This window comes from Lagopus muta, chromosome 2 (assembly GCF_023343835.1).
Source record: "Lagopus muta isolate bLagMut1 chromosome 2, bLagMut1 primary, whole genome shotgun sequence".
In the NCBI taxonomy this organism is placed as follows: domain Eukaryota; kingdom Metazoa; phylum Chordata; class Aves; order Galliformes; family Phasianidae; genus Lagopus; species Lagopus muta.
Window position 1 is genome coordinate 53356026 of NC_064434.1, and position 19451 is coordinate 53375476.

The 19451-nt window shown below is 43.8% G+C and overlaps 1 protein-coding gene across 2 annotated transcripts in view; it reads left to right on the forward strand.

Annotated features, from left to right (window-relative positions):
• The first annotated feature begins 914 nt into the window (after positions 1–914).
• Positions 915–19451, forward strand: part of ENPP1 (ectonucleotide pyrophosphatase/phosphodiesterase 1) — a 58451-nt gene continuing 39914 nt past the window's right edge. For both annotated transcript variants that reach the window (XR_007375290.1, XM_048936612.1), the window contains exon 1: positions 915–1232. Coding sequence is in view for 1 of the 2 variants with exons in the window: in XM_048936612.1 (XP_048792569.1) it covers positions 1044–1232 (189 nt within the window). In the remaining variant the exon portion in view is untranslated. The remainder of the gene's footprint in view (positions 1233–19451) is intronic.

The following is a 19451-nucleotide window of genomic DNA, read 5'->3' on the forward strand; positions in this document are numbered from 1 at the left end:
GAATCCCTGTTTAGCTCCAGGCTGAACAGTCCCAAATCTTTCTGCCTCTCCTCACAGGAGAGGTGCTCCAATCTCTTCCTTATCTTCATGGCCCTTCTCAGAAGTCCGTATCTTCTCCAATATGTCTACATCTCTTGTGTGGGGGATCACAGCACAGGATCTACTGGTGTGACCTCACAGGTGCTGGGTAGAGGGGACCTTCCCCATTGCCTTGACACAGCCCATGATACCACTAGCCTTCTTCATAGCAAAGGAACATTGCTAGCTCCTATTCAGCTTGATGTCCACCACACGCATCCAGGTCCTCCTATGCTAAGCTGCTAACTTTTAGCAATTTTAAGCATAAGGAGGCTTTCCAACTATTGATGTTACTGAAGACTTCCATGTTTCTTGGAGAAATGACCAACAAAGCATTCTCTGAACCTTTCAGGCAGCTGGTAGGCTCATAGTCCATGTGGAACTGATAACAAACAGCCAGATGTATAATCCTGGAGCAAGCTGTCAAGTAGGGTCATTAAAAAAGCTAACAGCGCACCTCTCCCTTATCAAACAGTAGGGCTGAGCTAATGAGAATAGGCAGGGAGAGGTCAGACCATGGATGAGTAGATCTAAACACAAGACATAGAAGGGTGTGGACAGAAGGGTACCTAGGAGGTACATACACAGGTACTGCACTAACGCTGTCCCGGCCTGCTGTGACAGCTAACCCCAAGTTGCCTCGAGTAAGAAGCGACATTCTCCACTCTGCCCCGCAAACACTGCCTGCCAGCTCCTGTTTTGTGCTCGCGGTGACGGTGCCTCACACCCGCAGCCACCCAAGCTGCAGGTTCACCAGCACAGGTGCGGATGGGCCGTGCCTGCAGGCCGAGGGCGGGCAACGGGGCCGTACCCAGGGCTTGCGGCCCCGGCCCGGCTCGGCCCCGCCAGCGTGGGAGTGGGGGCTGCCGGCGGCCGCGCTCCAGCAGGGGCGGGGCCGGTCGGGCCGGGCCGCCGCGCTATTAATAACGGCGGCCGGGACGGCGGAGGGCAGAGCGGCGGGCGGCATGCAGGGCAACGGAGAGAAGGCGGCGGGCAACGGCCGTCAGGAGGGCCTCGGCGGGAGAGGGGCGGCCGACGGCGAGTTGCAGGCTGCGGCCGTACCAATGCTGCCGGCCCTGGAGGTGGCCGAGGAGCCGGAGAAAGCTCCGGGCGGCAAAAGCAAGGACCCCAACACCTACAAAGTGCTTTCCCTGGTAAGGGCCGGGCGGGCCCGGCGGGCAGCACCGCGGCGCTACGCGGGCGGGCGGGCAGCCCCGGCTGTCCACCCTGAGGGTCGGGAGAGGCTCGTCCTCGCGGGGCCCTCGGAGCCCCCTGGGAAGCCCTCGGCTGGGCTCTGCCAGAGCAACAGGGGCGCTGCGGGGTCGCCTCGTCCTCAGGCGGCAGTGCGGCGCTTGCGGTGGCGTGCTTAGCAGTTACCGGCAGCAGCCTACCTGGCGGAGCCGGGGCGGCTCTCGGCTTGTCGTTTCCTTTTCGTCTCTTGGCGACGCTCGCGCTTGAATCGCCTTGATTCTTTCCTAGTTTTAGCGATTATCCAGTGTTCTTCGTGCGGTTCTAACTAGATGTAGGGGAAAGTAAACGTATTCAAATGAGGAGATACGACTGGAAATTCGTAAAAGATTTCGGGAGGACAGAGGAAGGATTAAAAGTTGGCTTTGTGCTGCATTTGAAACGCTGTGCTTTGAAAGTTTGCCTCCGAGCGTGCCTTGGAGCCGCTTTCAGTCCTGGTTCGGAGGACCTGTGTCCAAAGCCATTCTTAGCAGGTAGGTCAGCTTCCAGTTTTAGCCACGCAACTGTATTATAATTATCCTTCCTGTAGAGATGTGAAAATAAGACTGTCCAGACTGCCTGGAGTGATCATTACGAGGCTGAAGTCATTATCAAGCTTAAACTGTGGCCTTCTTGGAAGGAAGCTTCTGTGGAACTGCAGCAGCTTTTATTGTGTGGTGTATCCATAAACAGTACACTTTCAAATCAAGTTACCTTTCCAGGTTTAGCATCACTTGGTCAGTTCATCTGAAACAGTAACCATCACACTGGCAACTGCACACTGAGTATATTTGCTAACAAAATAGGTTGTGAATTGCATTTACATGTTTGTTAGAACAACTACGAAACATACTCAATTTCCATAAGTTCTATGATTGTTTATGTGTAGAGGATTGTTGGTGTGTGTGTGTTGTGTTGTGTGTGTGTGTTTTTTTTTGTTTTTTTTTGTTTTTTTTTTTTTTAATTTTTTTCCTCCTGGCAACTATACTGATGAAAAGCATTCTTAAAGGTAATGGGCTGCAGCTTATTTCATAACTTTGTTCTCTTCTGGGAAGGTGTCATGGTTCTATGTTTTTTGTTTTTGTTTTTGGGTTTCAGTATTCCACATCAAAACATCATGTAGTGTACGGGGCATTAAAGTGTCACTGCCCCAATTCCAAGTACCTATCCCTGTACATTACAGAAGTCACGGGATCTGGTCCTTCCGGGTGGGGGGGGCGTGCTCTTGCTGCCTTGCAGTGGGTGCTGGAGGGTGCTTTCCTAGCCATTCCAAGCTTTTCAGGTTTGAATCGGTCCCGGGAACTCTCTCTCTCTCATCTTGTCTGATTTATTCATCTCAATTTCAATTAAATTGTATATATTGTGTTATTTTGTATTCCAATATTATAGTAAAATAAGTTTTCCTCCATAGATTGCTGCCGCTGCTTTTTTCCTCCCTTCCTTCCTTCCCATTTTTGTGGGACTGGGGTGGGGGGGGAGGGCAGAGGCCTGTCGCCCCTGTCACGAACATAGATTGATCTAGTCAACTCCGTGACAGATTTTTGGCGCCCAACGTGGGGCGACTGCTTTTTAGCTTTTAGAACGAATCTCTTTTTCCCTCTGCTCTTAGAGAGCTTCGTTAGGGAGCATTATCAGTAGTTCAGGTTTCTGTGCTGGAAAACCTGACCTTGAAAGATTAGGCGTACTGCCAGTGTTCTGGGATATTTGTAAACTTTGAGCACTACTTAGTCTGGGTAGTGCCTTTTTTTTTTCTTTTTTTTTTCCTCCTCTTGTTAGCTTCAATTCATTAACCCCTTTTTTAGCAAACACCAGTGATGAACCCACTCGTTATCGTGGGGGTGCTGGGTAAAGGATTTAAAGCAATGGTGTTACTCACAACCTACTGGCCAATAATCCATCTCATACTTGTGTGTTGTGGAATTGCATTCATATATAACTACCTAAGGGCACTGATGGAGACACCTATGTTTTACCTACTTGCAATGTGGTATGATTTGAATTTTGACATTTACATCCCAGAAGGAATGGCTAATTTCACAAACAACTACATCCCAGAAGGAATGGCTAATTTCACAAACAACTACATCCCAAATGGAATGGCTAATTTTACAAACAATACAATGTTCAGACCAGTCTCCAGGTTTTCTTCTCGGTTTATCAAACGTTTTTCGAATCTTGAATTAGTACTCATGTTGTTGTTCGCGTCATCAATTCTCCTGAATGTACTCCAACGCATTCGTAATAAGGAGTCTTCTCCAAAACTAGAGAATGATGACTGGCAGGGGATATGGAGAGGTTTGGGAAAGGTCTTAGAAGCATGGGGACCCGCAGTGTCATGGGATTTTACTCTTGAACACCTGTGGGATCCTGAGAAACTAAGCCAGTATTTGAGTCAGGGACTATGCGGCTTACATAAATCTAAGGAGGTACAACTTATTTGGGGTTTGGCTTGTGCTTACCGTGCCCTATATAATACCATTCGGGAGAGAGAGAGTTTCCGAGCTGAGGTTCAAGCCAAAGGGGAAAATCCCCAAGTCAAATCTAATCAATCACAGGAGACACCAGTAACAATACCGGTTGCTCCTGTGGAGGGCAAGAAATGGAAACGAGTGTCTTCGCGTCTTGAACGAAAAAGAGAAGAAGAGGAGGAGGAGGAGGAAGATCCAGGCGAGGGGCCCTCCTCAGAACCACCACCATCACGAAAGGCAAAAGCGAAAACTAAGAGACATGCAGAAGAGAGTGATGAAGAGGAAGTCTCTATTACTACTCGCCGGCCTCTAAAGATGACTGAAATCCAAGGTTCAAGAAAGGAGTTCACACGGCGCCTGAATGAAAGTATTGTTTCCTGGTTGGTTCGCTGTTGGGACAGTGGGGCCCATAGCTTGTCTCTGGATGGTAATGAAGCTCGCCAACTAGGTGCCATTGCCAGAGATCCAGCTATTGATAGAGGAATTAGTCGGTGTTCGGATGAGGCTGCCTCCCTCTGGGAACGAGTGTTAACAGCTGTGAAGGAAAAGTATCCCTTCAAAAATAGCTTGAAGATTGCAATGAAAAAATGGGATACAGTTGAAAAGGGTATCCAGTATTTGAGGGAAATAGGCGTGGTGGAAATGTTGTATGACCCTGACTTTGTTCCTAACCACCCACAACAAAACCGCGACCCTGAAAGAGTGAGGACAACGCCTGAGATATGGCAGAAAATCGTGACAACAGCGCCGGACAAATATGCCGCTACACTAACGTCAGCGTGTGACAGATACCAGGAACAACAGAGAACACCCTTAATTTATGAATTAATTCTTACGCTCCAAAACTACGAACAATTGCTGTCTCCAATTCATTCTGCTGTTGCTGCAATATCAAGAATGACGGAGCAAGTGTCTCAACTGATTAACCGTGACAAACCTGTAGCAGTATCAGAGACGCTGGATGAAGATCAGGATAATCAAATGAGTCTAGCGAAGGAGGTGAAGGAGATGAAGGAGATAATCCGAGCCCACCTAACTAAAGACGATAAACCTTCCTTCTTACGTGCACGATCAAAAATCTCAGCTGTTAGAGGCAGACGCTCTCCGGCTCAAGTAAGGAATAATACACCGCGAATTGCCTTATGGTATTACCTACGTGACCATGGAGAAGACATGGGGAAGTGGCACGGTCAACCTACTCCTGTACTACGAGCCCGGGTGAAAGAATTACAAGGCAGATCTACCACCAGTGCAGTTGCTCCAGTTACCACAGGTAATGAATAGAGGGGCCCTGCCCTCAGTCAGGGGGGGGAAAGGGATAATAGAGTATATTGGACTGTGTGGATTCGATGGCCTGGCACATCAGAACCACTGAAATATAAGGCCCTGGTGGACACTGGTGCACAGTGCACTCTGATGCCCTCGAGTCATGAAGGGACAGAATCAATCCATATTTCTGGAGTGACCGGGGGCTCTCAAGAATTGACTGTGTTGGAGGCCGAGATAAGCCTCACTGGTAAGGACTGGCAAAAACATCCTATTGTGACGGGCCCAGGGGCTCCATGTATACTAGGTATTGATTATCTCAGAAGGGGGCATTTCAAGGATCCTAAGGGGTATCGATGGGCCTTTGGAATAGCTGCTGTGGACACAGACAACACTAAGCAGCTGTCTGTTTTGCCTGGCCTGTCAGAAGATCCATCTGTTGTGGGGCTGCTGCGAGTAAAAGAGCAACAGGTACCAATTGCTACAAAAGTGGTGCACAGGCGTCAGTACCGCACCAACAGGGATTCTTTGCTCCCCATTCATAAGTTAATTCGTCAACTAGAGAGCCAGGGAGTGATCAGCAAAACTCACTCGCCTTTTAACAGCCCCATATGGCCAGTGCGTAAAGCCAGTGGAGAATGGAGGCTGACGGTGGACTACCGTGGCCTGAATGAAGTCACACCCCCACTGAGTGCTGCTGTGCCGGACATGTTAGAACTCCAGTATGAACTGGAGTCAAAAGCGGCCAAATGGTATGCCACCATTGACATTGCTAATGCCTTCTTTTCCATCCCTTTGGCCAAAGAATGTAAGCCACAGTTTGCTTTCACATGGAGGGGCATTCAGTATACCTGGAACCGTTTGCCCCAGGGGTGGAAACACAGCCCGACCATTTGCCATGGGTTGATCCAAACTGTATTGGAACAGGGCAGCGCTCCTGAGCACCTGCAGTACATTGATGACATCATTGTTTGGGGCGATACAGCAGAAGAAGTCTTCACAAAAGGAGAGAGGATGATCCAAATTCTTCTGAGTGCTGGTTTTGCTATTAAGCGAAGCAAAGTGAAAGGACCTGCCCAGGAGATTCAGTTCCTAGGTATAAAGTGGCAAGATGGCCGTCGTCACATCCCGACAGATGTGATCGACAAAATCACTGCTATGTCTCCACCCACTAGCAAAAGAGAAACACAATCTTTTCTGGGTGCAGTGGGCTTTTGGAGAATGCACGTTCCAAACTACAGCCTCATTGTAAGCCCCCTTCATTATGTGACGCGAATGAGAAATGAGTTTACATGGGGCCCTGAGCAGCAGCAGGCTTTTGAACAGATTAAACAGGAGATAGCCCGTGCCGTGGCCCTAGGACCAGTACGAACGGGACAGGGTATAAAGAACATCCTCTACACTGCTGCTGGAGAGAACGGTCCCACTTGGAGTTTGTGGCAAAGAGCCTCAGGAGAGACACGAGGCCGACCCCTGGGATTCTGGAGTCGGGCATACAGAGGGTCTGAAGAGCACTACACTCCAACTGAGAAGGAGATCTTAGCCGCTTATGAAGGGGTTCGGGCTGCTTCCGAAGTAGTCGGTACTGAAACACAGCTCCTTCTGGCACCTCGACTGCCAGTGCTGAACTGGATGTTTAAAGGAAAGGTTCCCTCCACCCATCATGCTACTGATGCCACTTGGAGTAAGTGGATTGCACTGATTACACAACGAGCACGGATGGGGAACCTCAGCCGTCCAGGAATCCTAGAAGTCATCATGGACTGGCCTGAAGGTAAAAAGTTTGGAACACCACCGGGAGAAGAAGTATCACGTGCTAAAGAGGCCCCACCATACAATGAACTACCGGAGAATGAAAAGAAATATGCCCTGTTCACAGATGGATCGTGTCGTATTGTGGGAAAGCATCGCAGATGGAAATCTGCTGTGTGGAGCCCCACACGACAAGTTGCAGAGGCCACTGAAGGGAAAGGCGAATCGAGCCAATTTGCAGAGGTAAAGGCTGTCCAACTGGCCTTAGATGTCGCTGAACGGGAGAGGTGGCCAATGCTCTATCTTTACACTGACTCGTGGATGGTAGCAAATGCCTTATGGGGGTGGTTACAGCAGTGGGAGCAAAATAACTGGCAAAGAAAGGGTAAACCTATTTGGGCTGCTGAACTGTGGAAAGACATTGCTGCCCGAACAAAGAATATGGTTGTGAAGGTGCGCCATGTAGACGCTCATGTGCCCAAGAGTCGGGCTACTGAAGAACAGCAAAATAACCATCAGGTAGACCGAGCTGCCAGAATTGAGGTGGCTCAAATAGACCTGGACTGGCAGAACAAGGGTGAATTATTTCTGGCTCGGTGGGCCCATGAGACCTCAGGTCATCAAGGGAGAGATGCAACATACAAATGGGCTAGAGACCGAGGGGTGGACTTAACTATGGATGCCATTGCACAGGTTATTCATAACTGTGAAACATGTGCCATCATCAAACAAGCCAAGAGAATGAAACCTCTCTGGGAGGAAGGGCGATGGCAAAAGTACAAATATGGGGAGGCATGGCAGGTTGATTATATCACCTTGCCACGATCTCGCAATGGTAAGCATTATGTGCTTACTATGGTGGAGGCAACCACTGGGTGGCTTGAAACATATGCAGTACCCCATGCTACTGCCCGAAACACCATACTGGGTCTCGAGAAACAAGTCCTGTGGCGACATGGCACCCCAGAAAGGATTGAGTCAGATAATGGGACTCATTTCAAAAATTCTCTTGTAAATACTTGGGCCAAAGATCATGGCATCGAGTGGATTTACCATATTCCCTATCATGCACCAGCCTCTGGTAAAATTGAACGATACAATGGATTGTTAAAAACGATGCTAAAAGCACTGGGTGGCGGAACATTTAAGCACTGGGAGAAGCATTTGGCAGAAGCCACCTGGTTAGTCAATACCAGAGGATCTATTAATCGTGATGGTCCTAACCAATCCAGTTCCCTACATACCGTAGAGGGAGATAAAGTCCCTGTTGTACATGTAAAGAACATGTTAGGAAAGGCAGTTTGGGTTCTTCCAGCTTCTGGAAAGGGCAAACCTCTTCATGGTACAGTTTTTGCCCAGGGACCAGGATCCACTTGGTGGGTAATGCAGAAGAATGGGGATGTCCAGTGTGTACCACAAGGAAACTTGATGCCGGGGGAGTGCAGTTACTAATTCTATGTATATGTATATAGCCATGTGTGCATTTTAATCATTTTTTGTTTGTTTGTATATATGTATATATATTTTAAGCATGATGTAACGATGTAGAATAAGGGGTGGAATGTCATGGTTCTATGTTTTTTGTTTTTGTTTTTGGGTTTCAGTATTCCACATCAAAACATCATGTAGTGTACGGGGCATTAAAGTGTCACTGCCCCAATTCCAAGTACCTATCCCTGTACATTACAGAAGTCACGGGATCTGGTCCTTCCGGGTGGGGGGGGCGTGCTCTTGCTGCCTTGCAGTGGGTGCTGGAGGGTGCTTTCCTAGCCATTCCAAGCTTTTCAGGTTTGAATCGGTCCCGGGAACTCTCTCTCTCTCATCTTGTCTGATTTATTCATCTCAATTTCAATTAAATTGTATATATTGTGTTATTTTGTATTCCAATATTATAGTAAAATAAGTTTTCCTCCATAGATTGCTGCCGCTGCTTTTTTCCTCCCTTCCTTCCTTCCCATTTTTGTGGGACTGGGGTGGGGGGGGAGGGCAGAGGCCTGTCGCCCCTGTCACGAACATAGATTGATCTAGTCAACTCCGTGACAGAAGGACAGGATGTCCCAAAATAAGGCATTGCAGCAGATGGCTGGAAAAAAAAAAAAAGGGCTCTTTTCACCATCAAAATGGGTTGTGATAGTGAAAAATCATATGCTATTCAAATAGAAATAATCACTTGCAAAACTGGAGTTAAGCACAAGCTTAAACTTTCACATGCACTTATGTACACTTCTGAATCACATCCTTATTTTTCAGACCACAGTAGTTCTCCAAGATCTGGCAAGGCATTCATCCTGTGCTGACTTAAAGTTTTCAAATTAAATATATGTCATCTATACAGAAGCAAGCAAAAAGCAGTAAACAACTGTGTAGCACCGTTTGTAGTTATTGCAAACAGCGATAATTTAGAGTATTTAGGCAACGTTTGAAAAACTTACAGATACTAGATAATATTGGCCTGAGTAAGGGTATACTTAGCTTAAACATCATGGTAGGAAGTCAGAATGGTAGAAAACTGGACTGGTAAAAAAAGGAGTTAACTTACTTGCTTAGTGATCCTGATTGTGCAGTGGGAAACAATAAAAGTGATGTTGCCCGAAGTAAGCATAAGGTAACTTCTTACACCTGTCTTTATCTTTGTTGCATGTGCTGTTGCTACCTTTATTAGGGTAGATGGGAAAATGTGATTTCAGGTAAGTTTCTGGGTGTGGTGGTATTTGTTTTTTGTTTTTCATTTTTTGTTGTCTGCTTGTTTGGAAAAAAAAAATAATTTCTGGAAAGCGTGGACTTGCTTATATTCCCCTATTTCTGTGCATGTGTTTGCCATCCAAAGATCTGTACAAAGTCTGTACAACTTGAATGCAACTTCTGTGTTGTCAACTTCTGCTGATGAGGTGATCTTATCCCATTAGAGAAAAGCTGTGAAGTCACCATATGCAGAAGGCTGTCATGTAGAACTGACTTGTGGGTGGTTTCAGGAGCCTCTCCATGTCTCATGGTGGTACTCAGCTATTGTGAACTGAATGAACTGTGAACCAGCAAACACTGGGTGAGGGAGGATGTGGGTAGATGAGGAAGTGGTATAGAATCACCTCCGCTTTTAGCAGCTTTTGTTGTGGCAGGCACAATTTTAGCTCAGCAGTAGATGTTCATATCACGTGTCGCTTTTCTGGTGCTATGCATGGGCAGGATTTCCTGGATAGTGGGACAGACCTGCAGGGATTTATTAACCCATCATTATTCCTGAAGAGCAACTGAGTGCAAACATCCAGTGCTCAGCAGTCTTGGGAGATGATCTCTTTATTTATGTAATCTCCTAGCACATCTTTCCATTTACTTCTTCTGTGTTTTTACCTTTGTCCTTCAAAGCTGAATGTGCTGTTCATGTTCTCTCCAGGCTCATCTGCTGCCTTTACGTGACTGACCAGCTGGCTGCCTTCCAAGAGCAACTTAATTCTTCCTTAGGTTTAATGTTTTCAATTCAGGTTGTCCAGGAAATCTCATTGGGTTTTGTCTGATTCATTCATTTCACTAAAATTTTCCATGTGTTTAAAAGCTGAAATGTTGAGGGGGAAAAAAGTAACAAAATGTTTTTTTCATGTTCACAGTTTCAGACTTTTTCTTTGTCAGAGCTGGAAAAGTCATTTACAAGTGACACTTGCATTAGAAGATCCTAGATCAAGAATTTCTGATTGGGGGGGGAAAAAAAACCAAACCAAAATATTTCAGATAGACTTGGAATGGAAACACTGAAAGTGTATGACTCTTATAGAGACTTCCTGAAGCATTTTGAAGTACTTAAGATAGTAAACTGTGAGGCTTTAAAAAATATTGTAGGAATACTCTTAAAAATAAAAGTATTTTGGAAGCCTTGTGTCTTTTTTTTCTTTTACTTTCTTCTAAAAGGCCAGTCCAAGTTTTCTTAATTTAGTATTTTATACTGAAGTATACTAGTTAGTATTTTATGTACCTGTGAAAAACAATTGTATTCTGCCTTTTCAAAAATTTTTATTCAGTTGCCTTCTTCTATTCATAGGGAGAACAGGTAAAACTTGTGCAACACTGTGTGAATTTGAACAATCTAGTTACCAAATTAAGACACTGTGACTCTGGTATGTACTCCCAGAATCTGCTTTGTGTTTTTCAGTTAACTACTGACCAATGCAGATACTATGAGGAATGGTAAAGAATATATGGTTGCACAGCTGTAGGCTTGGTTACTTTCCCTTGTTGTTATTGAGTGAACTTCTTATCAACCTGAGGATTAAGCTAAATTACTGGGTGGGACAAAGCTTTGTTTTCACCTTTAGATTGAAGACAGCGAATGATACCATGATAAGATGGTGTCCCTGGGAATCTCTGCACCGTTCTCAGCTTTCTAGCAGTGAAAATTAAGTCCATGTGCTGACAAATCAAGAGGAGTTTTTTTCTTTCTCTATACTCAACACTTATTAGATCCCATTTGAAATATCAGGTTTTGAGTTCTCTGGTACAGAAAAGATCAATCTAAACGGGATTGTGATCAATGGAGGGACACCAAGGTGGTCAAGGACAGAAGCTCCTCACTAATGTGGAGAAGCCAAGGGAGCTGGGCTGGTTCAGCCTAGATGGGCTTGGATGAGGCTCAGATCCTGCCCATGATAGCAGCCTTCCCCTACCTCTAAGGGTGTTTTCAAGAAGATGAACCTTGTACCTGTATGGATGTACAAGTGGAGACATGAGACAACAATTTAATTTGAAGCAGTAGAGGTTCTCATATTGAGTATAAGGGAGGAAAAAAAACAGCACCCTGGGAAGACAATTCAGTATTTGAACACATTGCCCAAGAAGGCTGAACGGTTTCTCTTGAAGGGGTTTGAAACTCAACTGCATGTAGCCCTCAGCAGCATGGCCAGAATTTTGTTTTAAACCTGCTTTGGTGAGTGGACTAAAAACATCTTTGAGGTCCCTCTCATTTAGCCTTATGATTCCATAAATCTGGTTCCAGTTGTTTGTTGCTTTCTACATGAAGGTTAGTGTTTAAGATCTGAATCATAAACCCCTTAGCAATTGGGATACTTAACCTGATGCAGATCTTTTCTTGTCAGCATTTGCCACTGCTGTAATCAGAAGAGACTCTTAACTCTAGAAGAGCTGCTCAGGAAACTAGCAGAATTCACTGGGAAACTACTTTTGAAGGCATTAGGATCCATCAGTACTGGTGGCTTTTTAAGTACCGCCTCTTAAGAGCACAGGGAACAGACGATTCCAAAACATTGGAAGTCAGCACAGGTGGCTTGCCTGTGCAGGAATCCTGATCAGAGGTTAGGCAGAAAATGTATGGCTGCTGGAAGTGAGGTTAGGTGACATAGGAGGGCTACTGTGATGATGTTTGTCACTGTAAGAATAAAATTTGTTTGGCTAAAACTTAGAACTGAAGTTGGCCATTAATGTGGGGAACAATATGTTAACAACAAAATGAGGACCAGAGATAACATGGGTCTCTTAGTTGATGAGAATGGTCACATCACAAATAGGGATGCAGAGGCAGCAGAGATGTTTAACACCTTCTTCATCTCTGTCTTCGGCTCTGAGTTGGAGGATTTTGACTGCAGTAACAATAAATTCCCAGCCAGCCCTAAATTTGGTGGCACTTACTGCTTCAAGTGGATGCATATATGCTTAACAGTCTGTACAATCAATGAATGTACAGATGTTATAGTATAGCAGAGAGCTTGGCTATGTAGTCATTACACCAAAGCAGAAAACAAAAAAGATAGGGATGCTTACCCTTATCCTGAGCTGGTTTAGGAAACTCCAGTGGAGTGGATCTCCAGAAGAGAGCCTTCCCCAGTGGTAGTCAGCTCTTAGATGGGTCTAGGGGGGGTGAAACCAAGCTCCACCCCTTCCAGCAGTACAGGTGAATTGCCTTCACCTGTGCTCCTATGGCTGACTCATTGCTCACCTCAGGTGATCAATCAGAGGTTCAGGCTGTGACTCAGCACTTCCCATACAGAGTCTCAATGGATTTTATTCCAGCATACTCAGAGAGCTGGCTTATATCATTGTGAGACCTCTTGATGAATTTTGATGACCCTGGGAGTCTGGAGAGGACCAAGTTGACTGGAAGCTAGCAAACACTGTTCCAGTTTTCAAGAAAGGCAAGAAAGAACACTCTGGTTAACTACAGACAGGTTGATCTCCCTTCAGTGCCTGGTGGAATTATGGGGAAGATTCTTCTGGAAATTACTGAAAAACATTTGAAAGACAGTGCAGTCACTGATCACAGCCAACTTGGGTTTATGAGGTGTAAGTCCTGTTTAATGAGCGTAGTTGGCAAACTTAATTAACTTTTATGACAAGGTTACCCACCTAGTTGACCAAAGAAAGCCAGTTGATGTCATTTTGGATTTCAGCAAAGCGTTTGATGCTGTATCTCACAGTATTGTTCTGGACAAAATGTCCAGTATGTCGTTAGAGAGAAATACAGTGTCGTGGCTGAAGATCTGGCTGGTGGGTTGAGTGCTGAGGATTTTAGTAAATGGGGTTATGTCAGGCTGCAGATCAGCCACCAGTGGGATTCCATAAGATTCAGTTTTAGGGCCATCTCTCTTTAGTATTTTCATTAATGTCTTGGATACAGGACTTGAAGGTATACTAAGTTAAGTTTGTGGACAGCAGTAAATTGGGAGGAGCTGTTGAATCCCTCAAAGAGAAATCTTGATAAATTGGAGGGCAGGGCAATGGTATGAGTTTTAACATGAGCAAGTGCTGGATTCTGCGCATGAGACAGGACAGCCCTGGATATATGTACAGACTAGGGGATGAGAGGCTGGAGAGCAGTATCACAGAAAGTGACATGAGAGTGCTGGTTGATGGCAAGTTGAGTCTGAGTCAGCAACGTGCCCTGGCAGCCAAGGGGCCAGCCATTCCCTGGAGACCATCAGGCTCAGTGCTGCCACTGCACAAGGGGAGGAATTATCCCACTCTGCTCTGTGCTGTATGGCCTCACTTCAAGCACTGAGCGAAGGTTTGGGTGCTACAATATAAGAAGGACATAAAACTATTACAGGGCATCCAAAGGAGGGCTATGAAGATGATGAAGAGCCTAAAGGTCAAGATGTATGAGCAACACCTGAGGACCCTTGGTTTGTGCAGCCCAGAGCAGAGGAGGATAAGGGGAAGCCTCATGGCAGCCTACAATTCTTCAGGGGTAGGTGCTGATCTCTACTCTCTGGTGACAGCGACAGGACACAAGGGAATGGTATGCAGCTGGGTCAGGGGAGGGTCAAGTTGGAGCCTGGAGCAAGGTTCTTCACCTTTGGCACTGGCACAGGCTCTGCAGGACAGAGGTCGCAGCTCCAAGCTTCCAGAATTCAAGGAGTGTTTGGACAACGCTTTTCAGATGTACCATTTGAATTTTGGGTGGTGCTGTGTGGAGTTGGACTTGATAATCCTTGTGAGTCCCTTCCATGTCAGGAATATATTTGCATTGTTTCAGAGCTCTGGCATGACCTGAGAGTCACTTCATGTGTGGATAGGCTGTAGTCAGGTGTGATTTGCCACTTTTCTTAGTGTACTTGAGTTCATTTTGAGCTTGGTAGGTTAGGCACTGCTACCAGCATAGGTGCCATTTAGGACAGGCTGCAAAATGCTCTCCTCCCTTATGTAATTGAGCTGAAGGATTAAAACTTTGGTGGAGGTTTTCAGTTGCACTCCTGAGTGCAGTATGTGAGTGCTGCTGGTTTCCCTGGCTACAGTTGCAGTGCAGAGCTTGGAATCAAATCAAGTACATCCAGCTGTGGGGCTTGCATGTTTCTGTTAATGTTGATGGCTGATTGTGTGGTTGAAAATACCCATGCTGTGCCTAGGAATTTAAGTTTAGACTATCTGCCAATAAATTAGACTGGTGTGCCTGGATCAGCCATTTGGTCTGGTCAGATTGCACAAAGGAGTGGGGCCATAATTAGTATTATGTGTGCTCAGAGGTTCTTGAACATTCGGACCATTTTAGGATTTTCATTTCCTTTCTTTAATTTTGCAGTAATTGCCTACCTGCCACGGACAAGCTGGCTTCAGTTTCAGGCGAAGTCAAAGATACAAAATTATGCAAGGCTTCCACCAAGCCTCTACTCTTAAAAACTTTTTCTTGGCATTCTTTCATTAATATCAGTAGAAATACACAATGATTGAATTGTTCTGATCTGACTTACCATTGAATGTTGATGTCAGCTGAAAGGAGGAGTGAGACAAGGTAAAGGTTTGAAATCATGGAAAGTTTGAAAAGTTTCTTGCTCCAGAGTAGTGCTGGAAAATAATGTATTGGTAAACATCACTGTGAACACACAATAGGAACTGAATAAATACTAATTTTAAAGAATGCTCTAACGGGATTTGTCAGTGTTTCACATCACCGTCATCAAACACGTCATTTTCAAACAAGTTATTTTATAATGTCTTAGAATTTTGAAAATAACAGGGGAAAGTAATTGAAGCAAAGTAAAAATATACTTCTTGCACTGAAGAAAAAACAAACAAACAAACAAAAAAACCACCCTAAATAAACTTTCCTTTCCTGTACAGATGTTGCATGGGTCAATGCCATAAAAGTGTTTATATGACAGCGGTGGATATTGTTGTAAATGCAGTGTGATGGAGAACACATTCCATTGAGCAGAATAAGGAAGGGCTTTTGGCTATTGTTTAACTATTCAGCATTGCATAAGAAAGCTGGGGACAAGAGAGAATTAATGAAAAAAAAAAAAATGTAATATTTACAGTATTGAAAAAATTCAGATGCACCTTGTCCCAGTTCAGCTCTCTAAAGGCATGTAGGCAAGTTGATCTAAATAAATATATTGTTGGTCTTCCATTGTACTCCTCTCTATCAGGATCAAATGGGAAGGTGCTCAACTGCTCTTCTGGCTGAAATACAAAGTTTCCAAGTTGTAAAGTAAGGATCTTTTGATAGTCTGCCTTTTGTATTTTAAGGAGCTGTATTCAAGGAATACAGAGGTAAATAATAGCCTCTCTATCAGCCCTTCACTTTGGAAAAAAGCCGCAGGAGCCGGGGATAAAAGTGTGCCTGTAAACGGTTAACAGCGAGATTAGTAAAGTGTCATAGTGAGTCACTCTGATACTCTGTTTGTCTTATTCCTGTTTCTCTTTGTGGGTCACAATTTTTTTGATACTCCTTATGGTCCATTTTACAGAATTTATTCACTGACTCTGTAAGGTTACTGTGTCTTCCCGTTCAGCCTAAAATTGCTGAATGGTGGCAGTAGCAACATCTGCAGGTGAAAAATGGAAGTGGCTTACTCAGTAAATTCAGTAGTATACCAGCACTCAATAAAAGCAACACTCTTCTTGTTACTAATCTTATGAAAGTACTATAAATAATAACAACTTTAGATTTATTCTTGAAAAGAGATTTTTGGAAGAGGAAGAGTGTGACCGGCAGAACACCATATTTACTTCTCTACTTTTGCTTTTATTAACGTGTTGGCAGCTACTGATTCTATTTTATCTTTTTTTCTCTTGTTATAGCTAGACACTTTAAGAGTTTTGTGAGGTATTTTGAGTTGTAGCTCTTTGGTTAGCGTTGGTTTAGCTTGGTTTGGTAGGTTTAGTTGGTTTAGTTGGTTTGGTTGGTTTGGTAGCGTTTGGTTAGCGTTGAAGGCTTTTTGTAGCACCTTGCATTGGCTCAAGCTACCTTTAAAACGTTCTTGTCCCTTGAATGACCTTAGGCTATGGCTGCAATAACATACAATGTCTGAAAGCATTTCATAGAAACAACATGAGTAGGCCTTCTGCATCCTTCTTTGAGAAGAAAACCAATGATCTCAATCTTTTGCCTCTGTAGACTTCAGGCTAATTCAGTCTCTGTAGACTTCAGGCTAATTCAGTCACCTTCAGTGTTTCAAGACAACCAAGATCTCAGAGTCTTAGCAACTCCCTTTCCCCTTGTGGACTCCAGACAAGGAATGTGGATCAACACAATCAAGTCTTTGAAAATCATAAAAAAAATTTAATTTGGAAAATTAGAGGTGAATGAAGGAAATATGACGTGTGTAACACATTTGTTTCAGTACTGCTAACTTCTTTTTGCTGATTTACTTAGCCTAATAGCTGTGCTGGTATGAATGAAGTATCCGTTTCACTTCAGCTCAGTAAAATTTATTAAATATCCTCCTGTTTGTGTATAGAGCTGAGTTGGTGAGGGTTATCCCTACTTAAAAATAGCTTTTATAAACATGAGCAAATGTTCTGCTGCCTTTGGCACGTGTGGATAAGTTGTTTTTGTTTTCTTTTTAAATCTGTACAGTATGTTTTCTGTACTTTTAATACGCCCTTTATAAAGGCAGAAGGTGATCATGCTCTTACTTGAAATTAATTATTTATTACTATCTTCTTCGCAGATGAAATTCTTCCTCTAGAGTCTTTCACTGTTAAAGTCTGTGTCTATGTGTAATTATTTTAGGCGCATAAAATGGTGAAAACATAGCCCTTCACAGATCCCAGTGGTTTTGGAAAATTCCACATGTTTTTGTAATACTGGCATTACCAACCCAGTCTAGACATTCTCACTTCATGGGCAGACGTGACACAGCAACTGCAAGAGTCAATCATGGATGTTAGAATGAAAATCCACTGTTTTGCATGGTTTCTTTGTTAATTGCACAACAGTTTGTTAACTAATGTGCCTTAAACCGTGGAGTGACATAGAACACTAGGGATGAAAAAAGAAAGATAGAAAGCAGCTGAGTACACGGTAGACAAAGAATGAGGAGAGTCAGCAGAGGAAGAAACTTAATCCAGAATGATTATGCCTTAAAGGAAAAGACAATGTATTTTTTGCCATAGGAAATACAGAATGGATGAATACAGGGTAGAGTAGGGGAGATGGACAGGCATAGTAAAAAGTGAAGAGAAATGGACTGTGGCAGAATAATATTTTAATTTTCCTTTGCAAAGGAACGGTGAAAGGTTTCTCTGTGTATCACAGTGTATCACTGGGACCTGCCCTGTAGTTAGCTGATCAGTCACTTTGGCATTTGGTATCTACACACTGCTCTTAAGCCTTTCCACCAGCTCACTGAAACCGCTGGTGGATTTCTCTTTGACTTCATCACTACAGAGATGAGTGGTGAAAATAAGCCTGCCCTCTAACCATGTTATCATCTTGCCATCTTCCCAGCTCAAAATAAAAGGCTTTTGAAATGTTCTCAGGATTGCAGTTTTCCAAATACTCAACCACCTATTCCCAACCACTATAATGTTTACAAAGCAAAGCTTTTATTTCTTCCTCCCACGTAAAGGAAGCAGTGATAGACAGAGATTCATCCCTGGATGGCAATGTTTTTGATTCCAAAACAAACTTTCTCAGAAAATATTTTTAAAACAAAACAGGACATTTTCTTCTCTTCAGTTGTTACTGTGTTGGTTGAGAACCTTACATTTTGTTCTAGCAATCTCTCAAAGTAAAAATCATAAAAAGTTCATGTGCTGCTTTTGTCTATAATGAGGTCTGCTTCTTTGCCTTCCTATTATGTGTTGTATTCCCATATTCTTTCTGCAAGGTTGTAACAAGGTTCTTGTTAGTAAACCTTGAACTATATGTATGCAGCTGCTTGTCTGTATTTAACAGCAATAAACAAAATCTTTACACAGCAGAATGCAGCATCCCAAACCTCATCTAGGTGTATGCAAAATAGTTTGGGTAATATTAGTAAGCTACCTGCCGCAGTGAATTCCCAAATTGCAAGAAGTGAAGTAAATTAGTCCACCTTAGGGCTGCATTAGTGAGATAACCTTTTGTACCTGGGCAGTCTTCTTTAAAGTCAGTCATTTCTGGTCATTTGCAGAGCTGATGATCTCAGAGCATTTTCACTGACAGACAACATGTTAAGAGTTACTGTAATAACTCTTGCTGGGCTTAGGCAAGACTGCTACTGCTGTTGGCCAGGTTTAGTTGTTCCACATTGTTCCATCAGAATGCTTGTGCCGTTTGTGTGGGTAATATCGAAATGACTAAAGACTGAAGGTAAAGATCTTATTCAAAGTAATTATGTAGTATAGGGTACTTGGTCAGCTTTGATTGTCCCAGGACATCATCAAATGCTCTAAGCTACCATCCCTAAGAAGTTTCTTTATTAAGCTTTGAAGGAACAAAAAATAGTCTTAAATATATTTTACTGCAAAATTCTAAGCTCTTTCAGGGCTAGTGTTAAGAAAAAAAAGGCTTGAATATCCATTGTTATGGTACAGTATAGTTCCCAGCTTTTCTTTAGTTACAGGTGGACAAAGAATGCCACGTAAGGACCTGGAGATTGTTGTTTTATTCAAGAAACTTGAGAGCAGAATAGATTTGTACTAGGCAAAGCATTGGTAGTGTGCCGTGTTCTGTGAAGCTCAGTGATTTCCGTAGTATCGCTTGCTGGAAACACAGCTTGCACTACTTTATCAGAAACACTATCATTTTCCTACCCAAAAGATACTAGTATGTCCCAGTAAACATTATCCTTTCCATGCTTTTGCTTGTTGAAATTAGTTATATTCACAGAAGTGAAAACTGGAATCTTGGAGCACAGTGCAAAAACAGGGCTTTGTAACACTCAGTGCCAGAATCTCAGGAATAGGATTACACTCAGAATAGAGTGGTTTTTATTTGTTTGATGCCTGCTTGTG